Here is a 25697-nt window from a genome sequence, read left to right on the forward strand (position 1 = left end):
AGCCTGCAAGCCAAAAAAAGAACCACTCGCAAATGCATGTTTGCCGCGACCACAGATGCACAAAAATCCCATAAAACATCATGGAGACGGAAAACGGAACTACAAAGCATCTTGCAAAACTTCAGCTTCTTTTATGATCTCTAGAGTGAGATATGAAAAAGAGACATCGCTGCCTGGGGTGTTCGTTAAATGAAACAAACGACCACCCCCGAAAATCCCCAATTGCCGTTTTGCCGGTGCTACGGACGAGCGAACATTCTTGGAGGAGGGGAACGGAGTACCGCATCATCGTGCAAAATCTCAGGTTTCGATTTCGTCTCTAGTGGGAGATATGATCCAGAGAAATCGCTGCCTGGGGTGGACGGTAAATGAAATACCGACCACCCCGGTTAATCCCCAGATGCCGTTTTGCCGCTGGCACAGGCGCGCAAACGCCGCAAAGATCCAGCCAAAATGTATGGAGACGAGAAACAGAGCGAAGAATCATCGTTCAAAATTCAGATTGCAATATGATCTCTAGAGTGAGAAATGAAAAAGAGAGCGTGCGGCTGTAGAACAAGCCGAGCTAGCAGCAAGCACAGAGATGCCTTTCAGAAATACAGCTCCCGTACTGTAATCTGTCAGTCCTGTATGCCTGGCTATGCAAGAGAGAAAAGAAAAAGAATTACAAGAGATATGTTCTCCATTTGGTTAGTCGAATTGTCTATTTGTTCTGAAAGCTCTACTGCTCGAAGAGAAAAGAAATTGGTGGATTGAGATAATTGATTAATTCAGCCAAATATGCAGTGCCTTTTTGGGCACAAGGTGTGCCCAAGACACTCGAGAGTCTTGAGTTCATAAGCAACAGGAGTACAGGACTCTCGTATAGGAGTCAAGTGAAACCACGACTGTGTATAGTAAAATGCTACATTAGATACCATGTCCATGCAAACTCACATATCACTTGATACCTTACAGCTTACGGCACTGATCTCTGATGACGAGCAAACACCTCCTGCAACCAGGACTCTGCTGCCTTTTCTTGATCTATTGCACAAAACGATGCCTGGAGCCTAAGGTTAATGGACACCGACTCAAGTAAATCAGAGCGTGTTGTTCGGTGGTGCTTTTCTCTGGTTTGATTTTTTTATGAGTAATTGATAAGGTAAATTGATTTATTTTGATGATTTTAAGGTTGTATGAGTATGTCTATATATTGTAATTATGATTGAGTAGATTGATTTGGTTTAATGATTTTGCGATTGTATGGGCATATCTATGCATTGTAATTATGATCATAACTGATCAAAGTTACAAAGAAAATAAAATTGGTGTTTTTGTCTCTGGTCCAAAAAATTTGCACACGCCAGATGGTCCGACGCTAAATATTTTATACACTCCGAATGATCCGGTAACAGGGCATTCCAAACGCCGGAGTATTTCAAGCCAGTAATAAAAATTCAAGTGTTCACCGAATGGTCTAGCGATAGGGTTCTGTATACGTCGGACTAATTTTTTCATAGAGGTTGTAAAGTTGGTCCGGTGAAGTTGTACACATCGGATGGTCTGACGATGTAACATCAAACTAATTTTTTCAGAGAGTATGCAAGATGGCTTGTCTGGTGAGCATGTACAGGCTGGATGATCCGGCGATTGGATTTGTGAATGCCGGACTAATTCTTGCAAAGAGTTTGCAAAATACCTGTCTAGTGGAGATAATCACACCGAATGGTTCGGCGATAGGATGATGTGCACACCGGACTGATTTTTTCAGAAAGGTTGCAGACAGCTTGGTTGAGGATATTGCACACTTTGTATGGTTCGACGCTCAAAGGTGTGAACATCTGGTGTTCACAATTTTTCTATGTTGTACTTTTAATTGAGTGCCCTAAGCTTGATCCGAAGATTGTCCAAACTCAAATTTGAGAAGAACCTTGTTTGTGCTCCTTATCGATATGGCAAGATGGTTGCTGCCTCTCACCTACCAGTTAATTCGGTGTTCACAATATTTCTGTTGTGCTTTCAATTAAGAATTTTGATTTTGGTTAATCTATAATAGTGTTAGAGATGCATGTTTGTTTGTTTTGTGTTGTGCATGTGATGGATGCAACTTAGCAATCGATGATGGGATGATCGGGCCTAAGCAGGGAACTTGGTGCCGTACGATCGAGGAGACCGGACAGAGTCAAATGTGATCTTAGCTGTAAATGTGAAAGTCAAGCAATGCGTATGAAGGTGGATGAGGACGGCGTGTTGACAAAGTCAAGCGAAATGGATGCTAGTGCAAGTGACAAGGTGGCCTCAGGGATCAAGAGCAGGAGAGGCTATTTAATGGTCAAGATCGCAAGACAGAGTACACATGTCGACGTAGGGATACTTGCTTAAGGCTTAAGCAAGTAGCAGTGAGTCATGCTTTGATAGCGTGTAAGTGGTTTCACAGTTTGACCTCAAAACTATGGAAGGATGGAGTGCATATGGTATCATCGTGAAGTTTGCATCGAGGTGAAGCTAAGTCATGAAAAAGCCACTATCGCTCGATGAACGGAAAAAAAAGATCAAAATGCTTCGATGGTAGGTATGAGACCATTAGAGGTGAGATGTATTTTGGGAACACAGAAGTTTAAGCGCAAAGCTACCTCACTAGACCTATAAATAGAGAGGTAGGGTTATGAGGTGAGCTTTAGCCAGTCATATAAGAGCTTTGTGCTAGGGTTTTAGATGTGAGGAAAATAAGACTTTAGCCTATGTATTAGGTGAGAGTTTTGGTGAGCTAAATACTTTGTAATCTATCAAAAATAAAATTATCATTTGCAAGCAATGAAAATTATGTTTCCTTTCATACTTGTGCTCATCTTCTTCTAGTTTTACTCTATTAACCTTCTTGCTTTGGTTGCAAGTCTATCGGTTTTCGTTGTCTTTTTCATTTTAGTCTTAGAGCTGAAATTTTTTCATCTTATGAAGTTATTCTTTTTATTACTAGAGATATAAAATTTATATATAAAATTAGCCTTGAATTCTCATACATCTAAATTATCAACTTGAAGAGTTTTTTTTCCCAAGAGCTTTCTTCTTTGGATTGAAGTGTTTTCCCTTCAACTTAATGGAACCTAGAGTTCAAATATCTAAGAGAGCCTTAACTTCTTTGATGTTTTAGTTACAACTTGTTTTTTTTCTACGATTTTGCTTCCACTCTTTCCTCTGAGGTACGTTAAGTGAAAAAAAATGTTCATTTTAAAAGAAATTGATAAGAGGACTATTCACCCTTTTAGTTATTATTATCGTTCTGCACTTTCTTATCCATAATTCAGAGCTACCGTTTCAGTAGGTAGGAGGCACTGTTTAACGATAACCACGCATACAAAGCGTACCAAGAGGGCAAATAGGATCCTGGCAAAGAGGAATGCCTTTTATATGTCCGGTGGCCTGATGCAGCCGTGCTTGCAGATGCTGGATGCAGGCCGTGTCTGCTCTGCACTATACTCGAACGCGACTGGGAAAGCATTGCAATGCCTCGTGACTCGGTCTACAGATTTGCATTGCTCGTTGGTTAGGAGCTGTGTTTCTCTGCCTGATTGGGACTTCGAGATGCCCTTTTTTTAAGAAAAAAAAATCTTCAGATATCCCGAAGGGATTATACAAACCAACCAAGTCTTATCGCTGGGCTTTTTATGCTTGGTTGGTGGAAGGAGTAGCAGGCTTGCCAAAAATGTCGGTTATCCTGAAGGACAGTAATTTATTATGATTATCAGTTTACTTATGAGTAAATATCCTAATAGAATAAGATATGATAACATTTATTACTAATGGGTATGTTTGTAGGTAGAAAAATTTATCCGATGGGTCAACAAGTATAGATATGGGTAAGACATATTTATACTCGTGAAACCCGTATACCCGTATAGATATATGACAAGTGGATCATTCCTACGCATCTGCCTGCGTCACCCTACCCCGCCTATGCCCCTGCGCCTCTGCCCGCATCGCGTCACGCCGCCTCGCCTTGGCCTGCTCTGCCATGCGCACCGTCGCGCCGCCCGCCCCAGCCAACCCCGCCGCCCTACCCCACTGCCCTGTCACGCCGCCGCGTCGCTCCACCCTGCCTTAGCCTGCCCCACTGCCCTGTCGTGCCGCCGCCTCACACCGACCCATCGCATCTCCCACACCCCGCCCCAGCCAACCTAGCCCTGCCCGCCCCACAGCCTCGTCGCATCGACGCCCCACCGCGTAGCCCCGCCCCAGCCAGCCCCGCTGCACTGCCCTGCCACCCCTCACCCGTTGTGCTGCCCCATCGCACTGCATCGCCCCGCCGTGCGCGTTCGTGGGTAAACGGGTATACCTAAGGGCAATAGATTTGAGGCCGACTCTTCACCATGAGTGAGTAAAAAATCGGCGGGTACAAGTATAAATGAGCATTATCCGTACCCATCGTACCCAATTATCTTTTCTAGTCATCTTGCAGCGTTTCACTATCCGTTGAGCGCTGAACTTTTTGTGTTGTCTCGCTAGAATTCAATATTGCTTATTGGTTTTGAGACAAAGCAAAAGTGCTCAATCCAAGTGAGTTGGTTGCGAGTGACCATAACCAGGAACCTTCTGATTCGAGATCGAGCTTGATCCATGCATCAAGTTTCTAAAGGTTGGTAAATTGATCTAAGCAAATATTTATAAAATCGGGAGTATTTGGGTCTCTAACTACTTGAATTGTAGAGAACTCGACCAACATAACAAACATTATAAAGGTTTAAGCCCCTTTAAGGGTAATAGCCCTACGATATTTTCCTTATATTATCTTAGGGATCACATAGTACAATAAGAGCGTGTCTAGATCTATTCCTAGGCTACTCATTGAGTTCTTCCGTGTGTTAGATCTTACGCAAGGTTATGTTATCGGGCTCTGATAGCTTGTGTTTTGCATCCAAAGAATCGGGTCCCCTAAACATGCTCCCTGTCTCTCCTCATATAGCCCTAGAGAGGTTAGTCGTGCCTAGCATTGAGTCATGGGTTTGAATCTTCTCAAATCTTATCTCCCGTATAGCTAAAAATATTTTTCTTGTAATACATGATAAATCACCGGAAGTAGATCTCTTGCTTACTTTATCACATAACAATTATAGAATGGCGTATAGGTGCATGATCCATAATTGATGGTATTCTATCCTTAAATTTTATCGTATTTTAGGTAGTATCCATATTTACCAGTTATCTGACCCTAACAGCCATGCTTCAAAGACTGAAGAAATCTATCTGGTCATTTGTTGGATTGATAATAGCGATTAGAAGAGGGGTGAATACACGACTTACCAAATTCTTTCGAATTGGATAGCCTTTTGTTATATTTCACCCAACACACCTTAAAATTTTAAGCGGAAGCAAAATCTAGAGAGAAACAAGTTGACATACAAAAATGACTCATGACTCTTATGGTTCTATGTGAACTCTAGGCTCTAATAAAACTTAATCCACAAATCATTGCCACGAAAAGATTTCAATTAGATGACAAAAGCGCTTTGATCCAAAGAAGATCACCGGAAGAAGTTCTTTGAGTTGATGATCTAGAGGCAAGAGAATTCAAGACCCACTTGTATATATTGGTATGTGAATTTTATAACTCTAGCAATAAGAAGAATTTCACACGGAAGAAAATTTCAACCCCAAAATCAAAATGAAAATCCCATCCGAGAAAGAAAAACTCGCAACTAAACAACAGAGCCAATTGAGAGAAACTAGAAATATATGAACACAAGCATAGGAGACAAAATAAACTTCATTTATTACAGAGGACAACCCTCTTTTCGGTAGATTATAAAAATATTTTGCTAACAAAAGCTGTCACCTACACATAGGCTAAGCGCACCTCTCTCCCTCTCCAAAAACTCAACCACACAATTCTCTAATGGCTGACTCACTTTCCCACACAGTCATACCCCTCTATTTATAGACTTAGGGAGATAGCTTAACCCTTAAGCAATCCTATCCTTAAACTACCCTTCACTTACAATTCACTCCCACATACCATCGGGATAGTTTTGTCCGAATTTTTCTCCATCTATCGGATGGCTGTGGTGCCTTTATGACTTAACTTCGCATTGACGTAAGCTTCGCGATGATGTCACATCCACTCCATTCTCCTACGGTTTTTGCGTTCAAACTTGAAAACCATCTTGCACGTTTCTCAAAATATTACTCATAGCCACTTGCTTACACCTTAAGTAAGTCTTTCGTTGTCGACATGTGTCCTCCGTCGGCAAGTCTCTCCAGCTCCCAATCCTTTGGGCCGCTTTGCCACTTTCACCAGCATCCCCTTCGCTTAACTTTGTCAACACGCTGTCTTTATCCATCTTCTTATATTTTGCTTGATCTCCATATGCACAACTATGATCACCCTTAACTTCGCCTGACCTACTCGATTGTCCGACATCAAGCACCTCGCTTGGCCCCGATCATCCTATCGTCAACCGTCAAGTTGTATCCATCACTTACATATCATGAGACAAGTAAACATGTATCTCCAACAACATATAACTCCACATGTAGTTAGTCCAAATCTAAATCCTCAGTTCAAAGCATATCTCAGAAAAATCGTGAAGCTGGATAATCCAGTGCACACTCCTCTTGAGCGCCAGACCATCCGACATGTGCAACTTAGCAAACCTCTTCATCCAGAATCCTCTCTAGAACAAATAGTTTGACGATCTTCCGGTGTACATACCGAACCATCCCACATGTACAAAAGTCTCAAGCACTTTCTGAATCTTCTCTAGAAAAATTAGTTCAGCGCTCATATTGCTTCATCGCCGAACCATTCGACGCAAATAAGTTTACAAGAGCCAAATTTCAACCTTTCTGCAAAAAAAGTTCTGACATTCACTGATGCCCAAAGCTGGACCATCTGGTATGTACTTCAAGTTTTGCTTCAGCTTAAAATACTGCAGCTTGTACTCCGTCTGAACGTTGGACCATCCACTGTGTATAAATTTCAGAGTATCGGACAATCCGACGTATACAATTTTTCTGGACTCAGAGACAAACACGTCAACTCAATTTTCTTTGCAACTTTAGTTGATCATGATCATAATTACGGTGCATATACATGCATTTGCAATTTTAAAAATTATCAAACTAAATTAACACACTTATCAATCACTCATTACATATAAATAAAATCATATTTTCACTTGGTATCTCATCACTTAGTCTTGCACTATTGTAAGTCAACAGCTACCAGTACTGGCTGCGAGGCCATGGGAAAAATCTTTGGTACAAATAGAAAATATCGTTCGTCTGATCCTCCTACGAAAATTATGGTTAATTTCACCAATGTAGCAGTTGATTTTCATAAAAATACTGTGTAGCTATAAATATCACGAAATAATTTCTTCACTAGTAAAATGATATGATCCATCGTAGCCTTAAGAGGTAGACCAGACGAACGATATTTATTATTTACATATTTATAGGTATTTACTAATTTGCACAAAGATTTTTCCAAGCCCATACCCTGCACGCCAGCGGGGTTGCTTTCCTGTCGATACCGAACTACACTACAAACGGTGGTACTGATAAAATGCGGCAAACAGATTTAGCTATGGCAAGGCATTTCCGGTGATTCCCCGAACCCGCCAATTATGAACACACGATGACCCACCAGTTACCAAGTGCTACGACACTGCAAGAAACGGATTCGTGCATGCATCGCTTTCACTCAGGTTGTTTTTCCCTCGCGCCATCAATCATGGTCCAACACGCGCGCGCACAGTCACGTACCCTGATACCTAAAATGCTTGTCTATCATTAATTTAGCTATGTTTTAAAAATTTATCGCACTAGCTCGTATGTTATTGATAGTCACATGTGTCAGTAAGAAAATATGACATTTTATCGAAACAACAATATAAATAGTGTTATTGCCTCAGCTTCTCACAGCATTTGCCTCCCTGCAATTCTGCATCGAATTATTGCCTCCTGCCTATAAATAACCAACGCCTATATCCCATCTACACACACGCGCCCACTGCCCACTCTCCTGCTCAATAAACGCAGCAACGTACTGCCGTTCGTCTCCATTCAACGTGCGCCATGAAGCTGGAGATTCCGGCGAAGCAGAGGAGCCAAGAAGCGGAGCAGAACGAGAAAACCAGGGGCATCGTCGTCAGCATTGAGCTCTGGAAGCAGCCAAAGCCCCTCGGTGGGCACCCTCTGCCGGCGGCCGACGACGACGGGGAGGTGGCGGAGGCCCTGGTGCCGCCGCTCAACTTCGCCATGGTCGACGACGGCATCTTCCGCTCGGGGCTCCCGGACGCCGGCAACTTCCGCTTTTTGCTCTCCCTCAACCTGCGCTCCATCCTGTAAGCTCTTGGCACCCTCGACCACAGCTTAAACTCTGGCAGATTCGTGCCTCATGGACGCGACCTGTAATAACGTTGCCTGGCTGATCAGGTACCTGTGCCCGGAGCCGTACCCGGAGGAGAACGCGCGGTTCCTGGAGCAGAACGGGATCAAGCTTCACCAGTTTGGAATCGAAAGGCGCAAGGTACCAACAAACATCTCGATCATGCGCGGAATCCTTGATTTCTGCACCTCTCCCGCGGATAGCAACTTGATATTTGCATCGAGTTTATTTTCAGTTATTGTCGATTTGGTGCGCTCTGCATGTGGCAGTATATAATCTATTAATCTCTGCATGAACACAATACCAGTAGTAGTATCGCGGTAGCGTTGCGGTGGATAAAAAGGTTGATTTCAGTGGGACAGTCTGCATGCCGTGGGCACTAGCCTTTTCAGCGCGTTCGTGTCGTGTCGCATTGGTCGTCCACTTGCTTGGGCAAGCACTCAGTTGGTTAGGCTTTTTGGGTGAAACCTGCTAAATCGGGTTCAAGTTCTAGATACGATATATGGGCTCATATTTATAAGAAAAGTTTAGACACATGTCACTATAAATATTCCAATTTTAAAATTTAATATTTTAAAATACACGACTAGAGAGAGTTAAATAGTCGTTTTAACATGTTTCTTTTGAAATTGATGGTTTCTTACCTCAAAACTACATATGAAAGCAAAAGAGATAAGAACATATTGTAAGACTTTCAAAACAAATGCTCCTATTTGATGGATGAGAAAACAATCAATTTAAAGAAACACTTGAAAACACAAGAAACTAGTCTCTGTAAAAAGGGATTCTTCAAATTGATGAATCTAGAGGTTTATGATAGTTTAAAATCAATTGATATGAAATGATCAACCCTCTAGCAACAAGAAGAATATATCTAACACGACCCAAAATGAGCCGCTCTCGAGGAAAATGAAAATAAAAAAAAAAACCAATAAAACTTGCACGAAAACACGAGAGTCAAAAGCAAGAGACTAGAAGTAGATGAACTCAAATATATGCAAAAACATTTTCTTTATTAAGCTCAGAGGAACGCCCTCTTTTAACATATTACAAAGTGTTTTCCTCAACTAACCACTCATCTCCCCTCTCCACACAACATAAGAGGAAGACTCTCAAAACTCTCCAAAAACTCTTAAAGGCTCTAATGGTTGTCACTCACTTATCACACAGTTATACCCCTCTATTTATACGCCTAGCAGTTAGCTTAACCATTAAACAATCTTGTCCCTAAACTACCCTTCACTTACAATGCACTGACACCTACCACTGAGGGTAGTTTTATCTGAAATTTCTTCATACATCGAATGACTATGACAACTTCATGACTTAGCTTCACCTTAATGCAAGCTTTGCGATAATACCATGTGCAATCCATCCTCCCTCGGTTTTTGCAGTCAAACCGGGAAATCGTTTTGCACGTTTCTCCAAACATGACTCACAATTACATGCTTACACTTTAAGCAAGTCTTCCGATGTCGACGCGTGTAATCCGTTTTGTGATCTTGATCGCTGGTAAGTCTCTTCCGCTCCTGATCACTTGGGTCATCTTATTACTTGTACTAGCATCTCTTTTGATTGACTTTATCAGCACACCATCTTCATCATTCATCTCATGCGTTGCTTGACCTCCACTTGTACAGCTAGGATCATCTTTGACTCCTCCCGACCTCCATGATCGTCTGGCACCAAGCACCCTGCTTGGCCCCAATCATCCCACCATCAGGCTCCAAGTTGCACCCATCACCTGCACAACACGAGATAAACAAACACATATCTCCAACTCCATTTCAAAATAGTAGAAATAAAAATCTCTATTGAAAAGACATCAATCAAGAAACGTGAATGACGGATGTTCCGGCCTATACTCCTCCCAAGCGCCGAACCATCCGGCGTATGCAATTCATCATATCGGCCATCTTGCAATCCTCTCTACAAGAAATGTTCCGGCATGCTGTTCATTTCATTAACAGACCATCCGGTGTATACACGGCGTATATATCTTCACCGGCCCACCATTTGCATCTTCTCTACAACAAAAGGTTCGATGCACATTCATGCCCATCGTCGAACCATCTGACGTATACAAATCTGCCAGAACCAGTTTGCAGCATCTCTGCAAGAAAAGCTATAGCGTTCACTGATGCCCAATGCCAGACCATCTGGTGTGTATTTCAATTTTTGTTTCTTCGTTGAAATGCTTTGGCGTGTATTGCATGTGAATGTCGAATCATTCATCGAGTTTATTTTCTGGTCTCGGTCACAAACACGTCAACTTCATTTTCTCTGCGACTTTAATTAGTTATGATCATAATTGCAGTACATAACCATGCTCAAGTAATATCATCAAACTAAATCAATATCATTATCAATTACTCATCACATATGAACCAAAATACATTTCAACTTAGTTTCTCACTTGGTGATAATTGTAACCATGCCATTAAAAAAATGGACCAAACTATTCCTTCTTTCTTCTCTAGCCATCTCATCTCCAACTCCTGTCTGATGAAGTGATGGTTGCCATCTCCCATGGCTGATGCTGCCCACCCACTGATGTCCTCGACACCAACCACCAGTCGAGCTTCAAACACCACCGCTGCAGTTGCGCCAGATCTATGCTGCTACAACCAGGAAGTAAAGGAAAGGGAGGAAGTTGCGGCACCATCGTGTTGGCCACAAAGAAGTCACCGGAGTTGGTCATGGTGGAGCTTCCCCGGAGTAGGAGAAGAACCTTCTCGACGGTGGTCTGGGTAAGCTTGTATCTGGTGCTAGAAGAGCTCAGTGAAACCTGGTGGAGCTCAACGACGGTTATGGTGACTACCTAGAGGAGCTCGGCTGACTGGATCCAGTAGTGGAACAGCGCAACGATGCTTCATGAAGCTCAACGACAGTGATGGCAACAGACTAGATCTGGTGCTCGAAGAGCTTGGCAACAGTCTGAAGGAGCTCAACCGGTCTGGATCCAGCCTAGATGGAGCATACGCGGGGGGGGGGGGAGGCGACGGAGAAAAGATAGTGAGGGAAGGGATGAGAAAAAAGAAGCCGGGGGTAATTTGGTCCAAAATTATTCATAATTGCATATATCTAAGAATGTGAACTTTGCAATGCCACGTTGATTCGTAATTTATAATGGCATATCTTAAAGCCAGGATATTTATAATAGTATATATTTAATTTTTTCTTATAAGAATGGTTATATATATTCTTTACGCCTTGACGGGCTGAGATATATAGAGACTGGAAATTATATTTTCTTCATTAAAGAAAAAAGCATCAGGGCTGATAGGACGTCCCCTGCTTAACTTAATTCACCCTGGGTTAAATGGGAACCGACCAGTATACGAAAAGAGTCCTCTTTCAAAGTTCACGGTTCAAGCCTTCACGGCATTTGTCCCTTTCAGTTTGTGGCTTATGGGATCCCATGCTGCGAAAAGCTTCTTTTGCTATTGCCATAAGCAACAGTAAAGCTATTCTTTTTGTGGATTTTTATTCTTGAAGGGGGCTGTCTTTTAAGGACTTCGCTTCATAAGGAGATGGCTAAGCGAAACAGTTGGCTGTTTCAAACTGGTTTCAGGTTTAAGTGATTCTTCTTTACATTACGGGCGTTTCTGGTCATGAATTACACTGATTTAGTTGGTGAAGCTTAAGTGCTCAGTGGTGACGTAAAACTAAGCACAAAAGCTGAAAAGATTCTCTATGCAAAGGGTGCCTGTAACATATAGCCACACTTCTACCTGTCGGGTGGTGTAGTTTTTGTATAGTAAATTTTGTTGGTGACAGGGATTCCATTAAGCAAGCCGATAGACCAGGGTTTCTCTTCTTGTAACTCTGCATTCTGTGTGCAGTATTGAAACATGTGTGGTATCACTTTCTACATGTTCTTCCCATATTTTTACATTAATCCCTGCATATATAGGGCCATCACAACATGCAGCTGTATGCCTAGCTGTAGCAGAGCCTGCTGAGGCATATAAATTATGAATAAAACTTCATCTCTAAATCAACATGTCAAAGTTCTATGAGCCTGACAACCTTTTTCTTGTTACGACCTATCAGATTGAGACGGCAGTTTAACTGATATGTGTCTCAAAGGCTGTATTTTATGAGTTTATTTAGGCACAGTTGCCCTAGAATATGTCAGTGTGTCACCATTTCCAGAGTTTCAGCCCTCGTGTAGAATGCTAAGTATTCGATGCAACGATGACCCAATCAGAACACATTGCACTAACGGTTCTTGTTCATGAAGCTACGACCTGCTAGAGGAATGGTCAAGCTTGGACAGCGCTGGCAACTTAAGCGTCCACTGAGAATGGTTTCAGTGGGCAATTAACAACTCTTATCTGCTGACCGACTTTGGCATCAATGGAAGAACATCATTCAGTGGTTACACACCGAGTGGTTGACCTTATACGGAGCGTGAGTCAAAACTTATTACTTGTAAAGTTGCATATTTTAACATTGGAACTAGGCATGTCGTGCGAAACCATTGAACCAAGGTAGCTTCCCGCTGATAATTCTGTCACCATTAGACAGTTTCAGAGAGTCACTATGAACCAGCCCTCTTTAAGTCGTTGACCACCCTACTGATAATGTATTGTTCTTCAGTTGTATGACGATATCTTGCATTTGAATTCTTCAGTTGAATCCTGACCACCCTCATGCAAGGTGCACTCCTTATTGCAGAGTTGCCGAATTTTAGCGGTTTAGTTCCCTTGTCTCTTTGGAAAAAGTTTATGGGCTTGTTTGGTTCTCGGCGTGAGCCAAGCCAAAATTTAGCCATGCTCTGATAATTTGGCCTCCGTTTAATTTGAGATCAAAATTTAATCATACTTCAAAAAAAAATTGGTTGGTCAAAATTTTTGTATTGTGTTTTTAGACACAACTCAGACCAATAAAACAAGTGCCTGAAAAATTTGGACAGCCCAAATTTTAGTTTAGCCTCGAACCGAACATAATTTTGATGGTCAAAATTCAGTACTACCCTAACTTGGGAATGCGATTGTCTGACTTCACCGGAGTGACTTCACCCTCCGGTGAAGTCAGTTGACTTCAACAAGCTGTGAAATATTGATTTGAGATGAACGGATTAGATTTGATGGCAACTGACAGATTTGTTATAGTTCTGTTGCTACAATATTTGACGTCAGAGATGCTATTCATCCTCTCACAAAACACTGTTCTCCTCTTACTTCACTGGGTGAAGTCAGAGGAATCGGATCCCCTAACTTGACCTTTAACTAAATTAGTTTGACTGGGCTGAGCATCAAACCAAACACGCCCTGTATTTCGCTTAGGATTGCCCAAAGTTAATGTATGAAACATACTAATCCTTATACTCCACAATTGATGAGTGGTCTGACAATGCCGAAAACCCTGCTGCTACAGGAACCGTTTGTCTACATCCCTGAAGAAACGATCCAGGGGGCGCTCAAAGTTATTCTCGGTACCTTCATTCACAGACTTTTACTCTATGCTACAGAATTGCAATTTTCACCATTGACATCTCTAACTCGTCTCCTGTTTCAATCGATCCAGACGTAAGAAACCAGCCGGTGCTCATCTACTGCAAGAGAGGCAAGGTAAGGCTCGATCAACCCTGCGTTCTGCAGCTCCTGCATTCCTCGGTTGGTCCAACATTTTGCTCCCAGTTTTGCAGTCCCCTGACGTTACATGTTTCTTTCAGCACCGGACTGGCTGCGTCGTGGGGTGCCTGAGGAAGCTGCAGAAGTGGTGCTTGTCTTCAGTCTTCGACGAGTACCTGCATTTCGCGGCGGCGAAGGCGAGGGGCACCGATCAGAGGTTCATGGAGCTGTTTGACGCATCAAGCTTGATGCACCTGACGGCCTCGCAGTATTGAGCATTGACCAAAGCGAGTGGTTTCTCTTAGTCGGTCCCGATCCTGCCACCATGCTGCATCTAGCGAGCTATTTTTTTCCTGTTGTTTCTGAAGCAACTCAACAGAGAATAATTGAAAAATCAAACTAAAATGTGTCTCGGTTTATATGTGATAAGTGGTGGATAAGGTTATCGATTTGGTTTGTTAAGTTTTGGATTGTTTTTGTTTGGTTTGGACATTTTGATTATGAACTAACTGGAGATGAAGTTGGAGAAATGTGTTTGTTTGTCTTATGGTATGTAAGTGATGGATGTAATTTGATGACGGTGGGTGATCGGGACTAAGCAAGTGTTTGGTGCCGGATAATCAAACAGGGCGAACGGAGTCAAGGGTAATCCTAGTTGTACACGTGGAAATCAAGCAAAGTATGAAACGTAGGATGAAGGCGACATACTGATAAAGTCAAGTGGAATGGATGCTGGTGCAAGTGACAATATGGCCAGAGAGATTAGGAGCGGGAGAGACTTACTGATGGTTAGGATCGCCAGATGGACGTGTTGTCATCAGAACGTTTGCTTAAGGTGTAAATAAGTAGCGAGTCATGCTTTGAGAAGCGTCAGAAGGTTTCACAGTTAGATCTCAGAACTACAGGAAGATTGAAGGAGTATGTGATACTATCGTGAAATTTGCGTTGAGATGAAGCTAAGTCGTGAATGTATCACGGCAGTTTAATGGACGAAATAAAAAATAGAGCAAAATATCATCGGTGGTAAATATGAGTGCACTACAAAAGATGAGTATTTTGGTAACAAATTAGTAAACTTAAAGGTCAAGTTTTTTAACCTATAAATAGATAGGTAAAACTATGACTGGATTTGAATTGGCTACTTGAGTCCCTTCTACTCATTTGAGAATCTAGTGTTAGTGTTTTAGATGAGAGGAATGATGAGTGTTTAGTTTATGAAATAGGTATGAGTTTTGAGAAAAAGATATTTGTAATTTGTTTAAAATAAAACTGATATCTTTGAGTAATGAAGTTTATGTTTTTCATATGTTTGAATTTTTCTTCTAGTTTTTCTCTATTGGTTCTATTGTTTTTTTTCAAGTTCTCGATCTCGGTTGCGATTTTTATTTTTGTGTTTGAGCTGAATTTTTTTAGTTAATCTTATAGTTACTCGAGGTATAAAATTCACGTATAAAAATACATAATTTTATATTAAATTTTTTTACCTCTAATCTATCAACCTAGAGATTTTCTCCACCGATGATTATCTCCGAGGGTGCCCGTGAGATAGGCAATTGCCTTTGTTTTGTTGTGCGAGTGCTGTAGTTGCTTCATGTTCAACTGGTTCTGCAATGATGTTGTCTAGAATGAAAACTGAAGCAGCGGTCGACCTGCATTACTCAAACGAGAACATCGCTGTTTTTTTTTTTTTTTGGGAAAAGGAGAACAGCGCTGATTGATTCATCAGGAAATTGCAATAAACCCAGAAGAATGCATTGATATGCAAGTGAGACTGGGCCGGCCCTTAAACTCTAAAAAAAGCCAGAAAAATGTCTAAAATGATGGGCCGGTCTGAATGTTAGCCGGATGTCAAAAGGTGAAAACTCAAACGTTCTGACGCCGATCTTACCCGCGTCTCAGAAGTAATGGTAGATATGTCCTCCAGTTTAGAATCGAACGGCTAGCCGTGTCCGACGGTTCGAAGGGTCAGGCTGGGTCGCAGATCCTATCGGCGTACACCTACAGAATGGACGGCAGATTCGCGCTTCATTTCCCAATCTGATGGACCCGGCAGCCCAACCCGGGCCCTATAGACGAATGAGGTACCACGCCGACGGGATACCCCCGAGTCCGGCGCCGCCATCCACCGCTTGTCCTAAACCTAAATAAACCCTAGGCGCCGGCGATGGCCCCCAAGCGCTCCGCCCCGCCGCCGCCACCGCAGCCATCTACGGCCGCCTCCTCCTCCGAGACCGCCGGCTCCGACGAGTCAGAAGAGGAGGAGGAGGAGATCGCCCACTCGCCCCCTCCGGCCGCTCCCAAGGCTCCGCCGCCGCAGAAGGGCCAGGAATCCGAGACCGACGACGAGGACGAAGATGACGAGGAGGGGGAGGAGGAAGAGGACGACAAGGCCAGCCACGCGACCCCTCCCGCCGTTCCCAAGAACCCGCCTCCGCCGCCACCAAATCGCGAGGAATCCGAGACCGAAGAGGAGGAGGAGGAAGAGACGGACGACGAGGCGCCGCAGCCGAAGCCCGCTCCAAAGCAAGCGGCGGAGGGGAAGGTCGCGAAGCCGTCGTCGTCGAGCGAGGACAAGAAGCCGGCCGCGCCCTTCCAGCGCACCTGGTCGACGGATGACGAGGCCCGCATCCTCGAGGCCCTCGCCGCTCACCGCCGGGAGCACGGCGCGCTCCCGCCGATCGACGCGCTCGTCGCCGCCCTCGCCGATAGCCTCGACAACAGAAGCTGCAGCCGCACGGAGCTCCAGCATAAGGTCAAGAACCTGAAGCGCCGGTACGACACAGGCGTTAAGAAGGGTGAGCTACCGAACAAGGATCACGACCGCTGGCTCTTCGACCTCTCCAAGAACGTATGGGGCGCCGCGGCGGCGACGGCCACGGCCAAGGCCAACGGCAGAGCACCGAGGGAGTACACCGAGATGTGCCAGCTGTACCCGTACCTCGCGGAGGAGGTGAAGGCGCTGGAGGCGACGCACCCGGGTCTGTTCAAGAGGGAGTTGGCCACGATCGACGATGACAAGGCGCGCGCGCTGGATGTGAAGATCAAGAAGCAGAGGCTGGTGCAGATGAAGCTGGAGCTACGCCGCTACGACCTGACCAAGGAGGTGACCAGGGCGCTCATGGAGCTGGTCGAGTGATGGCTGATCTGAGCAGTATCTGGGCAACTCTTCTCATGGCGTTGAAATGCATAGGCGATGATTACCTGCAAACTGTATCCTCTACTGAATTGCATCAGCTAAACCTGCACATTACTGCATCTAGATGGTGTTGAATGTTCTGTTCATGGTGGTCGATTCGTTCCAGCGTCTATGTTAAGTCAGAGTGCCTGGAGGATGTTTTGTTGAGTAAGAATGTTTTGTTCTGGTTTCTGAGACTCTCAAACGAGATTTTGTAGTCTGAATCTGAGAGTTTAAGCTTGGGCTAGTAACTAAAAAATATCATGAAGCTTAATTGTTGATGTGATGGTAAGTCACTAATTTTCTGGCTTGAATGAATGGATCGATGTTTGTTGCACAATGCCTTGATCAGTTGAGCCCACGGAATGAAAACCGAGATCCAGATTGGAAGCTGGTGCTATTCGAACTGACATTTTCAGATCATTTTCAAGTTCCAATGCTCGATAAATCGTTTTCAAATCTTCAATGCTTGATAAATCTAGGTCGTGGTCGTTTGTCCTCCTGTCCTCTTGGCTGGTCAGTGTTCATTGATAAACGTCGGTGTAAGTCATGATTAACATCAGTATATCACGATCAAATATCATTTAGGGCCTTGTTTATTATTATTTTTATTTTGATTATAGATTCTAGCTCTAAAATTTAAAAACAAAGTAGGTGGTCGCAATATAAAAATTGATTCTTACAATTTATAAGGTAAATTATACTATAAAATCTCACAATTTTATGAGAATAAGCCTTAAAGAACTGTATGGGATTCTCACAATCTGAACTAAAACAAATAGTCTCTAAATCCATCACAGAGGACCCAGCAGATTGTCTATTTATCTACATCACCTCGTGGTTTATTCACGACGAATTCATCCGTCCATCCATTAGCTGCTCATCGTTCACTGTTAGTTGCACAGCTGCATCAGTTTGGTGCCCAATTGGGTGATCCAGCAAAATTGGGTCTCCAAGTCCGATTAGCCACCCACAGCTTCTCTTCATAAGTTCTATTTTCTCATTCTAGTTCACTTCAATACTCTAATGACTTCCTGATTTCCATTCACGAAGAGACTATTTCTCATATTTACTCTATCATAAAATTATCTTATTTTTCATCATAAATCCCTTCAAATTGAAACCGTTGAAAATGAAATAGAGTAAAGGATATGAAAACAAAAAGAAAAATCAGAAAAGAAATCAAACGAAGGGAATATGCCCGGCTTGATGGTGCCTGCCGCATCTGCAGCGGCGTACGCGCGTCCATTTGGAGCACCGTGGAACAGCGATTTCCCAACAGTTCGTCGCGCGCGTGATTTCCGTTTCCTTCGCGTCGTCGGTTGGTGCGCGTGCGTCTGACGTTCACCGGAGGCACGGCACCGACTAGCCGGCTCCGTCGCGCGGCAGCAGCCGATCCAGTCCCTCGCGCTCTTGCAGCTTCGTTTTCGCCCAGTCGCCTTCCCCGACGTGGTCTCCTCCGACCCATACGACCTTCCCCGACGTGGTCTCCTCCGACCCACAGTCTCACACCCACAGAACCCAATTCCCTCGCGCTACCTCCTCCCTCCCACGCACTCGCATCACACATCCCACCACCCCCACCCCACCCCACCCCACCCCACCCCCGTATGCGATTATTCGCACCCAGACGCCACCTCCGCCGCCGCCTCCACCACCTCCGCCATGGGCGACTCCTCGGTGGCCGGCGCGCTCGTGCCGTCCGTGCCCAAGCCGGAAGCCGCGCCGTCCGCTGACGCCTCCACGGCCGCCGCCGCTGCCACGGCAGCGCTGGCGCTGGCGGAGGAGGCGGGGACCCGCGCTGCGGTGTCGCCGGCGGCGGACGGGGAGGGGCCCGCGGACAGGGACCTCCTCTGTCCGATCTGCATGGCAGTCATCAAGGACGCCTTCCTCACCGGCTGCGGCCACAGCTTCTGCTACATGTGCATCGTCACGCACCTCAGCCACAAGAGCGACTGCCCCTGCTGCGGACACTACCTCACCAAGGGCCAGCTCTACCCTAATTTCCTCCTCGACAAGGTTGGTTCGCTACTCAACTTGGCTCAGCCACTCTCCAGAGGCCTCGGGTTGTCGATTTCATGTGCTACAAATCGGCCGTGCCGCGATGATATACTCGCGATCGATTATATTGCGTGGTGAGGCCGAGTGTGGCGAAAGCAGTAGGGTACTGCGTGTAATTCCGTGATTTTAGGGTTTTTAATTGAAATGTCATTCGATGGTACATCACTAGCGCTGTAACATTGCTCCGATTTTGACGTGGTTTAGGTTATGAGGCGAGCAGAGCTGATATGTATAGAATGTGGTGTACCTCATAGGGCTTCTCGGTCCACCCCTTTTTACATGGCAGCATTAGAAGTCTGTGGTAACTTCTGCAGATATTAGGCACTGTTCTTGTTAACCAGTTAACTCCATGATACTTTGCAGCATGTTGTGAATGGTTGCTTTATTCAGAATTACTTCCGCGACTTCCAGTTTTCCATGTTTGTTGGGTAGTAATTGCGAAGGTGTCCGTTGCTACATGTTTATGAAGCTATGTTATAGTATTGACTTGAGTATTGTGTAATTACGAATCTGTTATGTGCACATTTACTCTGGCCCTTGCTGGAAGTAAATAGGTTATCCCTGGTCTTGTTTATTGGTTACTTGGAACTGGCATTGCAGATGACTTGCTAAGTTATCTTATGTTGCATCTATGTCTACATAGGTTCTGAAGAAAATATCGGCCCGCCAACTTGCAAAAACAGCATCACCAATTGATCAATTTCGATATGCATTGGAACAGGTCAGTGATTCCATTATAAACAAGCTACATCTGCTTTCTTTGAAAAGCAAACTTTCCTCTTGCACCTACTGTTAAATCGTTTTTGAATCTAAGTAACTAAATCAATACCTGAGTAGATGCTGCCATTGTCTCTAAACATACAACTTTAATCACCAGTCTAAATATTCATAAAGATGTGAGTCAAAATGCAACTTGTCTGACTGCAAGTTTCCCATGGTAACACTTTTCTGTGGCTGTAGGGAGTATGCATCAAGTTGAAGTTTTTAGACAACTCATTTCTATGAATACACTGTTCTGTTCTCCTTAGGACTGCATGTTGTCTATCTTTTGCCCTAACATGGTTCTCAGTTCATATGCTAAACTAGGAACCAAAATACCTTGTTGTTTCTCTGCCAATCAGATTACTCTTAAATTTCCTTCACGGGAACGTTGTGCTACTTTTTTATTATTATCACAGTCACCCTTATTATCTGTATTTACTTCCTGTCCATTTATTGTTTGACACTATATATATTTCCCTGGCATAACTATTGTAAATTTCTAATCCCCTTAACAAGCTACCAATGATCTATCAATTATTTGCACTTGAGTCTAATTCATCCTTTTCTTTATAGGGAAACAATATGGGGGTTAAAGAGCTAGATAGCCTTATGACTTTAATTGCTGAGAGGAAGCGGCAAATGGAACAACAAGAGTCAGAGACAAATATGCAAATATTGCTAGTCTTCTTGCACTGCCTTAGAAAGCAAAACTTGGAAGAGCTGAATGAGGTTTGTCCTATATATGTGCATCATTCTGATTCCTTCGTGCCATGCTAAGAGTTTTTTTTATGTTATCCAAAGTTTCCCAATCTTGATATTGTGACAAAGTTTTGCTGGTTGCATTTCTATCACTCTTTTTTTCTTATTCTTGGCGACCATGCTGGCTTCTTTTCACGCAGATTCAAACTGACCTACAGTACATCAAAGAAGATATAAGCGCTGTGGAGAGACATAGGTTAGAATTATATCGGACAAAAGAAAGGTACTCCATGAAGCTGCGCATGCTTTTGGATAATCCGGCTGCACCAAAGATGTGGCCCTCTCCTATGGACAAAGCTAACAGTCTCTTTCTCCCCAACTCACGGGCACCACTTAGTGCGTCATGTCCAGGAAGTTTACAGAATAAGAAGCTTGATTTGAAAGCTCATGTTAGCCATCAAGGATTTCAAAGGACAGATGCTCTCATTTGTTCAGACCCTCCTAGTTCCCATATACAATCGGGTAATGTCATTGCTCGGAAGAGGCGAGTTCAAGCACAGGTCCGTTTCTCATTTTCAAATTACGACACATGTTTATATGTGGCGAAGGTAGCTTGACAACATAGAGTAGGCACATAATCATTTACCTATATTATTGCTAGATGAAAAGGCACTAAACTTATGTCATTTATTGTTATCTAATGCTATGAGTAACATTTCAGTTTAACGAACTTCAAGAATACTATCTGCAAAGACGGAGGACTGGAGCACAGTCACACAGGCAAGAAGAAAGAGACACAATTACAATTAACAGAGAAGGTTATCATGCAGGTCTTGATGATTTCCAGTCTGTGCTAACAACATTCACTCGCTATAGGTATGGTTATCTACTCCTGTGGCCCAGCATGTAGTAGTGTTTACAATAACCATTGAGTTAATCATGTCTTAATTTTTTGCTGCCATGTTTACTTCAGTCGTTTGCATGAGATTGCTGAACTAAGACATGGAGACCTGTTTCATTCCGCTAATATTGTATCAAGGTGAGTAGTTTGGAAAATACGCACCTTCCACTTTGTAGTTCTATCTGAGCACAGTTTCTTTTCTGTGCTTTCACATGTAATAATGGCAGATTGAATGCAACTGCATGGATAGATAAAATTGGGTTGTATTCACCACAGAGTTTTTATATCTTTTTCTTCATTTTGTATTTTTAGTAGGGACCGTTATTATCTGGGCCTACCAAAATACGCAGTGCAAATCTTTTTCTCTTTCCTCTGGTTCATGTGGGAAACTCTGTCCCTTCAAAGCAAACATGGAAGCTGCCTTTAAGTCAAACATCCTTTTATAATAGATCTGCAAATAGGGTATCATCATAGCAGAGCACACTAGGAGAGAGGGAGAGATGAGTGTAGGTCGGATAAGGGGAAGGTCTGTACTGCTCATATTGATCTAGCTTTAAGAGTGTTGGCTGTCAATAGTATGTGCTGAGGATTTGATACTAATAGCACAGTATATAGCTGGGGACACCAACATAGCTCCTTTTGTATGTCTCTGGTTTGAGGATGCATAATCCAGCTCATTTGTTTCCAGTTCAACATGTATTTTACCTATATGATTCCCAATCACCTGGTACCTTTAATTTTTTCACGAACATTTGGAACAAAAATTTGATATTCCTTAAAATGCAGTATCGAATTTGATCGTGATGATGAGCTATTTGCTACTGCTGGAGTCTCGAAGCGCATCAAAGTCTTCGAATTTTCTAGTGTAAGTTTGCTTTGTCAGGGCACTTGCTTGGCATAATTCTTTGTAATTGAAATTACTGGAGGTTGATTTACTTCATTTCTTAGGTTGTTAACAAGCCGTCAGATATGCATTGCCCGGTTGTTGAAATGGCTACTAGATCTAAACTCAGCTGCCTCAGCTGGAACAAGTACTCGAAAAATGTTATAGCGAGCAGTGATTATGAGGGTATAGTAACTGTTTGGGACGTCCAGACCCGCCAGGTATCCTTCGTGTATTCTACTGTTCATGTTGCAACAGCTGTATTATACTTCAAGCTGAAATCTATGCTGTCTGTGTGTTGTGTCATGCTAGAGTGTGATGGAATATGAAGAGCATGAGAAAAGAGCATGGAGTGTTGATTTTTCTCGTACAGAGCCTTCAATGCTAGTATCTGGGAGTGATGATTGCAAGGTATTTGAAAATTAGTTCTATTATATTTGCTCTTTCCAGAAGTAAGTAAAGCTTGGTGGTAGTTCTCAAATACCATAAATACTACTTATAGACAATGCAACCTGGGTGAGTGGGTCATCCTAGGACAATTCCTGGTCTTCATCCCTTTTCACTTTTCATTCTTCTACCTCAGTTTTGCATCCTTGTTCTGTTGCCTTCATTTTTGTCTGACAACTGCTAGTGAAAATGATAGTGGATTCAGCTGTCTTAAATGAATTTAAATTACATGTACGCAACCATAGTGTTTGATGTATGTATTTTTTTTATATGAGGTACTTTGTCTAATGTGTCAGTAACAGCTCGAATTTAATGTTCCTATTATTTCTTTCTTGATTAAATATTTGCTTTCTGCCCCCCCCCCCCCCCCATCTCCCCTTCACTTTTTCAGTTAGTGTGAATGTGTGATTCACAGTCTCACTAATGCATAGGTGGAACCCTTAATATTGTCTTGCGCATTTTTATTGATGTTTTTACAGTACTTCTGTAATAGCTAATGGAAGCTACTGCCGCGTATGCCAGGTCAAAGTGTGGTGCACAAAACAAGAAGCTAGTGTGATCAATATTGATATGAAAGCAAATATTTGCTCAGTTAAATATAATCCTGGATCAAGCCGCTATGTTGCAGTATGTTGCTTCATTTCTTGGCTCATATCAGTTAATTTGTTTACTTTTCCAGTCAAAAAGTAATGTGTTTACTTACCAGATGCTACAATATTTCAGGTCGGGTCTGCTGATCACAATATTCATTATTTTGATTTACGTAATCCAAGTGCACCTGTCCATATTTTTGGTGGGCACAAGAAAACAGTATCATATGTGAAATTCTTATCTAACAATGAGCTTGCATCTGCATCAACGGATAGCACATTACGGTTATGGGATGTCAAGGATAATTGCCCGGTATGTCCTCATTGAGATCATTTTTCATTTGCCATAATGACATTCTTACCTCTTGAGCTCTTTTAGCATAGGAAAGTGTGGAGCTATGTTGTTTTATAAATACTACAAACTATGCCGATAAAAATGCTTTTGGTTCTTTTATGTTCCTATGTTTTCTTTAGAATAAGTAGTGCTCACATCGTGCATAGAACTTGTTCTTATAAATATTGTAAACAATTCTAAAGGTAGCAAGTTAGCAACTATAAATCAAATGTGAACTTCAGTACTCCACGAATTGAGTTCTCTTTCTCTTTTATTGTGCAATTGGCAGTGAATCCATTACTACCCTAATTTTAAATTCACCGATATGTCAAGTGACATTGGATCATAATTTGTTTTCACCCTAATCTTTTTCTTGGCTCGTCTAACAGTCTGGCTTGGTTCATTTGTTCATGCCAAGCTTCAAAGAGTACAGTAACGAAAATAAAATTTGATGGCCTTTTTGTCAAAATGCCAATGGTTATTTCAGGTCCGGACATTCAGAGGGCACAAGAATGAGAAGAACTTCGTTGGGCTTTCTGTGAATAATGAGTATATTGCTTGTGGAAGTGAAACAAATCAGGTTTTTGCTTATCACAAGGTAATTGCAAGCTTCTGGCCTGCTCTTGTTCCCATGTCACATACATCATATGTTGTGTGATGCATCTTAATCAATCAGATATTCAGATATGCTCCTGTTAATCCTTCTCAATCTAACTTCAAGCAACTCCACACCAATTTGCAGGCTATCTCGAAACCTGCAGCAAACCATAGATTTTTATCCTCTGTCCTGGATGATACCGATGATGATCCTGGTTCTTATTTCATTAGCGCTGTCTGCTGGAAGAGTGATAGCCCTACCATGTTAGCTGCTAACAGTCAGGGAACCATTAAAGTTCTTGTACTTGCTCCTTGATGTTATCAAGGGTGGTCATGAGATTTACAACCAGCTTGTATATCTTACTGTCCAAATGTTTCTTTGGTGCCATTATATTCCCAATGTGGGAATGGAGACATTATTGATCTCCATTTTAGGGCGTGAAGTTTTGAAGATAATCAGCTAACGTAGGAATTTTAGGTCTCAGAATGTGCATAATCATGTTTATGTTGTATAGGTATGAAAGCAGCCGTGCAGGTGTAACATGAGAAATACACCTTAAATAAAACTTCAGCTTGTTTCTACATGGACAGTATGTGTTTGACCTCAGCTACTTATGTAGTTATGTTGGTTTCCCTGGTCAAAGGATTGTGCAACCAAGTCTTACTTTTCATAGGGGCTTTAAAGTTCTCGTTGCCTAAATTTTTTTGGCGGTTTGCTAATATTTCTTGAACACTACTGTGTAGCTTCCTGAAGTGTGTTCTATATTCAACCAAGCGATCTTGCAAACTGGATTAGAAGAAAATATATTTCATTTCTAGTTGTGGGGCAGCAGTTCTCAGGTCTCTTTTTGCAGTTATTAAGATGCGTTCTTGTAGTTTATTCGTTGAAATTTGAAACCAGTGCGTTTTTTTATGATCAATATGGTTGTCGATGTCTGTAATTTATGTGCATACGCTCGTGCTAGAACGCCCGTTTGGATGTTTTCTCTGGTTAGGTTGCATATCACGTTGTGTACTTCTTCATCAACTACTGTTATAGAATAGTGGGTTGTAATTTGTTCCTTCCGATCGACTTAAAAAGTGCTCTTTTGTTTATGGAAAAGAATCGATACGGTCAGCGGATATGAGCTGAATCCGCTGAACTATCTACGAAGTGTCAACCACTTCTTCTGTCCGGCTAGTTTTCCATTTTTCACCCACAGATCTGAAGCATCTCTCGAATCTCAATCGCCAGCAGCACGGGAGAGCTGTGGCTACGCTGTCTGCCGCGTCGCAGCTTTCGTACCGGCTGCCGAGTC

General features: G+C 42.9%; 2 protein-coding genes across 4 annotated transcripts; both read left to right on the plus strand.

Annotated features, from left to right (window-relative positions):
* The first annotated feature begins 7994 nt into the window (after window positions 1-7994).
* LOC133921120 (uncharacterized) lies at window positions 7995-17437 on the plus strand. The gene is made up of 6 exons (XM_062365873.1): window positions 7995-8324; window positions 8416-8509; window positions 13754-13811; window positions 13904-13947; window positions 14052-14198; window positions 16442-17437. The coding sequence occupies exons 1-6, from the start codon at window positions 8056-8058 to the stop codon at window positions 17084-17086; spliced, it is 1257 nt and encodes a 418-aa protein (XP_062221857.1). The 5' UTR covers window positions 7995-8055; the 3' UTR covers window positions 17087-17437.
* A 979-nt stretch (window positions 17438-18416) lies between these two features.
* Window positions 18417-24983, plus strand: LOC133921121 (E3 ubiquitin-protein ligase COP1-like). Of its 3 annotated transcripts, XM_062365875.1 has the most exons (14): window positions 18420-19144; window positions 19830-19907; window positions 20522-20677; window positions 20848-20930; window positions 21045-21207; window positions 21369-21523; window positions 21621-21686; window positions 22335-22413; window positions 22497-22652; window positions 22744-22842; window positions 23401-23505; window positions 23602-23781; window positions 24290-24400; window positions 24545-24983. In XM_062365875.1, exons 1-14 carry the CDS (start codon window positions 18791-18793, stop codon window positions 24713-24715), a joined length of 1956 nt encoding a protein of 651 aa, XP_062221859.1. In that variant the 5' UTR covers window positions 18420-18790; the 3' UTR covers window positions 24716-24983. The 3 variants fall into 3 exon arrangements, with proteins under 3 accessions (XP_062221860.1, XP_062221859.1, XP_062221858.1); XM_062365874.1 differs by having other exon boundaries at window positions 18421-19144; window positions 20848-21207; XM_062365876.1 differs by lacking the exons at window positions 23602-23781; window positions 24290-24400; window positions 24545-24983 and having other exon boundaries at window positions 18417-19144; window positions 20848-21207; window positions 23358-23427.
* The last annotated feature ends 714 nt before the right edge of the window (window positions 24984-25697 follow it).

The sequence above is a fragment of the Phragmites australis genome, chromosome 6 (assembly GCF_958298935.1).
Source record: "Phragmites australis chromosome 6, lpPhrAust1.1, whole genome shotgun sequence".
Lineage (NCBI taxonomy): Eukaryota > Viridiplantae > Streptophyta > Magnoliopsida > Poales > Poaceae > Phragmites > Phragmites australis.